Source organism: Vombatus ursinus, unplaced genomic scaffold (assembly GCF_900497805.2).
Source record: "Vombatus ursinus unplaced genomic scaffold, bare-nosed wombat genome assembly UNPS02014830.1, whole genome shotgun sequence".
Classification (NCBI taxonomy): domain Eukaryota; kingdom Metazoa; phylum Chordata; class Mammalia; order Diprotodontia; family Vombatidae; genus Vombatus; species Vombatus ursinus.
The window spans coordinates 44,189,641-44,194,377 of NW_020954608.1; the positions used below are offsets into that span (position 1 = coordinate 44,189,641).

The 4,737-nt window shown below is 33.7% G+C and overlaps 1 protein-coding gene across 1 annotated transcript in view; it reads right to left on the reverse strand.

Moving 5' to 3' along the window:
* SLCO1A2 (solute carrier organic anion transporter family member 1A2) overlaps positions 1-3,943 on the reverse strand; it is a 56,941-nt gene extending 52,998 nt beyond the window's left edge. The window contains exons 1-2 of the mRNA XM_027838854.1: positions 3,884-3,943; positions 605-746 (exon numbers count right to left, since the gene is read on the reverse strand). Coding sequence (XP_027694655.1) covers positions 605-746; positions 3,884-3,943 — 202 coding nt within the window. The remainder of the gene's footprint in view (positions 1-604; positions 747-3,883) is intronic.
* Positions 3,944-4,737: the final 794 nt, after the last annotated feature.

The following is a 4,737-nucleotide window of genomic DNA, read 5'->3' on the forward strand; positions in this document are numbered from 1 at the left end:
TAGACAGTTATGTTATGGGGGAGGGAACATAAACTTGTGATTTCACTAGGATAGCGAACCTTCAGTGAGAACATTCCCTCTACCTGCACCTGCATTGCAATTTGTAGTCTCAGAGGATTACCTGGGCACTGAGTGATTGTGACTTGCCTAGGGTCACATGGCTAATATGTACTGAATGCAAGATTTGCATGAAGGTCTTCCTGCCTCTGTTTTCAACTCTCTAGCCACTTTGCCAAGGCTGCCTTTCATACTTATATGTGCCAGCAAAGTTATATGCCAGTAAAGCTGCGGATTTAAAAGAAATAGATAAATATGTCTCAAAATCTAAAACACTCAAATTCGCAAAATAGAAAGTAGAAATCTTAATCTGTTCTTCATAAGTTTTGATACTACTGGGGCAGCAAGGTAGATCAACTGGCATACTCAGTACTTGTTTAGGAATACATTGTTTTGAAACAAATTCCTGATATAGTTAGAGAGAACATTCACCTTAAACTTACCTTCCTAAGCCTAAGCAGATCTAAAGACAGGTATATGACAAAGAGCTAAAGATACGTTGTGTTCACTCTAAATAATAATTAATGCCACAAACACAAATAATTACCAATTTCAAAACTTCCATTAATAAGTCCAACCAGAGTTGTTGAGAGATTAAATTGTCTCTCTAGCTGTGTAAGGATGGAATTTAGAAAAGATCCAGACAATGTTTTGGAGATATATGCACACATCAATGCCAGCAGAAACATCTGGGGGGAAAGAATAAGGGGAAAATTCATTAGAAATAGCAACAAAAGTTTTTTTTAGTGTAATGGATTTTATATTTTAGGTCTATATAAAGTTATTTCCTTGGAATGAATGAATTATATTTTTCCATTAACTGATACTATAATTTCAGGGATGTGCTCTGCTTTCTTCTGATATCCACGCTTTATTGGAAAAGTGAAGCCACTTTGCATAGAGGTATTTATCTTGAGCCATCATTTAAGTAAGGCACTCAAAGCAATAATTTAACGTTTTTCTACTTGGTGCTTTAAAATAAAAGCTAGGGAAAGCAATGTATTTCTCATTAGAGTGTAAGCTCATTTTGAATACAGATTGCTTCATTCATTATATTTTTATCTTGATATATAGTAGGTGCTAAATAAATGCCTGTTTATTAATTGATAACTCCTGAGAAGAGAGGCATGAAGTATGGAGAGAAAAGGGAAGTGGAACATGAAGAAACAGAGAAACACTAGCACTGAAAAAAAAATGTCTGAGAGAAATCAAACAGAGAGACACTGAGTGTAGAGGTGGTAGAGTTTCCAGCATCAGAGCCTCTTGGTCAAATACTCTGTCATTTTGTCTTGCTATTCTCTTTATCAGCTGATGGCAACATGAGGTAGGAGGAACCATTCTCAGCACCTATAGTTAGCAACAGCAAAGATAGACTATTCCCTAATATAAAAACAGTAATAATAATAATAATAATAATAATAATAATAATAATAATAATAATGTTCAATCATTTCAGTCATGTCTGACTCTTCATGATTCCATTTGGGGTTTTGTTGGCAAAGATACTAGAGAGGTTTGCCATTTCCTTCACTAGCTCATTTTGTAGATGAGGAACCGAGGTAAACAGGATTAAGTGACTTGCTCAGGGACACAGAGCTAGCAAGTGTCTGAAGCCAGTTTTGAACTCAGGAATATGAGTCTTCCTCACTTCAGGCCTGGCACTCTATCCACTGTGCCACCTAACTGCCCACCAGTAACAACAATAATAATAATAATAATAACAATAGTAATAATTGACATTTGTACAGCACTTACCACACGCCAGGCATTGTGCTAAGTGCTTTACAAATATTATTTCATATGGTCCTCACAACAACCAGGTGTAATTATTATCCCCATTTTACAGCTGAGTAAACGGAAGTAAATAGAAGTTAAGCAAAGTATCTAGGGTCACACAGTCAGCAAATGTCTGACACAGGATTTGAACTCATGTTTTTCTGACTCCAGGTACAGCACTAGCCACTGTACAATCTAGCTACTTAGTTAACATGCTTTTTCTCTCCTTGTAACAACTACTGATTAAGTAGAAGAAAACTCATTGTTTCATATAGCACCCATAATAGACTACTGTTCATGTTTAATAAATAATAATTTAATTCTATCTCTCATATTTAATAATCACTTCTGGAAGCATTTTTGATCTCTCTGTTTCGGTATGGCAATTTTTTAAGCATAGGTGGATTAAATGGACACCTAGTTTAATTTTCTATTCAAGTGCAAATTTATCAAAAGGAATTACGTGGTCCTGCACATATTTTGAAGCTTGGGCCATGAAAGTAAGCAACTAGCTAAACTGGCCCACAGTTTTTATTTATATTTTAGCAAATCTGTAAACCCAGGATACTCTCCCCAGTGACTCAAATCACAATCCATTCATGACATGTGGCTCTTGTCCATGTGTCAAATATCCTCTTTGCCTAAACTATTTGGATAATATGGTTGCACACTATTCAGGGTACAACCAACCTGCATAGATTTTTCCAAATGGCATTATTGACATATGCCTAGTGAGGGGGTAATCTGTATTTTTTAATGCACCTGTTACCATATTTTATGTGATGAGAAGTCCCTGGAAACACATTAAGGTTTAAAGATATCCTTAATAATTTGGCTTCATGTTCTCCGTCAGCTGAGGAGTGATAATCTGACATATTTTAACAAATAATGATTTAATTCTCTGTTTTGCCCTAGCTCAGAAACTTTTGTTTACATTAGTGACCAAAATAGATATTTTGGCATGAAATTAATAGTGTAATATTGAATTTAAGATCACTTTAAAAGAATAATTAGATTTTCCTAGTGATTTACCAAAACACAAATCAAAGTCTTTTAAAATTTCATAAAACATTTTATGTATATATATAATTATATATCTATATATTATGGATATATAATATATAAATGCATATATAATATAAATATTCACATGCAAAATGGAGTGATAAGAAAGCACTTCACTTTTTTATTTGTTTTTACATTTAAGTCAAAAGTATTTTCTTCCCTAAGTTATCTGGATATTCATCTTACTTCTCGACTTCTCTTTGTATATGTAGATCTTTCTTACCTACACCTGAATGATAGCAAGCAATCATTTTGGAAAGAGTATTTTGATAACAGTGTCAGGGTAGAAACCATTTCCATTCAATGACTGTCAAGAATTCAGACAAATAACTGGATAATGCCAGTAAAAAGGAAAGACAATTTAATTTAAACTAAATATGGTTAGAAATGGGGGGAAAAGTGGCTGCAAAGTCAAGTACTGAGGGCTGCTGTGGAAACAAAAACACCATACAAGTAGACATTTTGATGGTAACATACTGGCAAATCTGGACAAAGTACTTGTATTGATTTATTGTGGAGAATTGTAACCATATTAACCCTATGTTACTGTCCCGTGTTCCTGTTCTTCCAAAACAAAACAGACAAAAAAAAAAAAACTCCAACAAACCAATAACTCACACTGGAACAAAATGTGTACATGATAGCCTGAATCTTACAACATCTTATGAATGAGATCACAGAAACCAACATTTTCTACAGAATGTTCACTCACAAAATCATTCATTTGCTTCTAAATTTAAAAAAAATCTCATACCTTTCAGATGGTTCCCCACTCTATTTTTGACAAAAATCCTTGCTATAGTACTGTGACACAGAGGCACCCAAATATACAAAGTAACGTCATGTTCCTTTTGAAACAAACTATTCTCCACTGACCATATAGTTTGTAACTTCTATTGGATAACCAACTAACTAAAAGCAATTTTACAGGTACTCTCTAAATTGCTATACACATGCTCACATACACATTTAATAGATTCCATACCTTTATCTTGGAAATACACTTTAATTGGTGAGTTGCAATCTGTTTGTCAGTTTCTCTCATGTTCTTCCAAGTGCACCTGAATATTTGCTTATTTCTTGACAGTCCTTAACACCGACCTTTTAAAAACAACAACAAACAAAAAGTAATTTCAACTAATGAAGACGTTCAAAGACATTATTCATTCTAGGAATTCTCAAAGGTTGGATCATTTGATCTAAATCATTTGAATATACTACAAAAATACAGTAGTTTTAATGCAATTCTAAATAATGATGCTGTTAGGGAAGACTTGTTCATATAAACTTTTCTATGAAAAATGATTAAGTTAAAGGCAGTGTTGATTACTTTTTAATGATATTAAGAATATTGAATAACTTGCCAGAACCCAATTGTGAAAAACAAAAAAGCCTAAAGCCAAAGGTTTGAAAATAGTAGAACCAGATCTAAAGAAGCTTTTGATATCTTCAGCTAAAACAAACGGAACTGAATGTGAACTTTATGAACAAAGATTTGAAAACAACCAAACAAACAGAAACTTAACACCTTCTTCTTAAGAACTAAAGATATTAAACTGTGTTTTTGCTGAAAGCTGCTTCAGTAGTCTTAGTAAGCCTTAACAATCTGTATTTGGTTAGTATCCAAATTCAAGTTCTTTGAATACCATGGCTTCTTTGGAATCTAAGGAGGGCAAATGAATTCCGGGGAACTTCTGATGCAAGGAAACAATGAAACATGGAATGTTAATAATTAGACCAGGCTTAGGAAAACTGCAAAGCAATGTTTAGATCCAAGAAAAACCTTCAAATTGCAAGTCAGGAGAAAGGGATTATGGGAAGGTCAAATTATACTGGTGG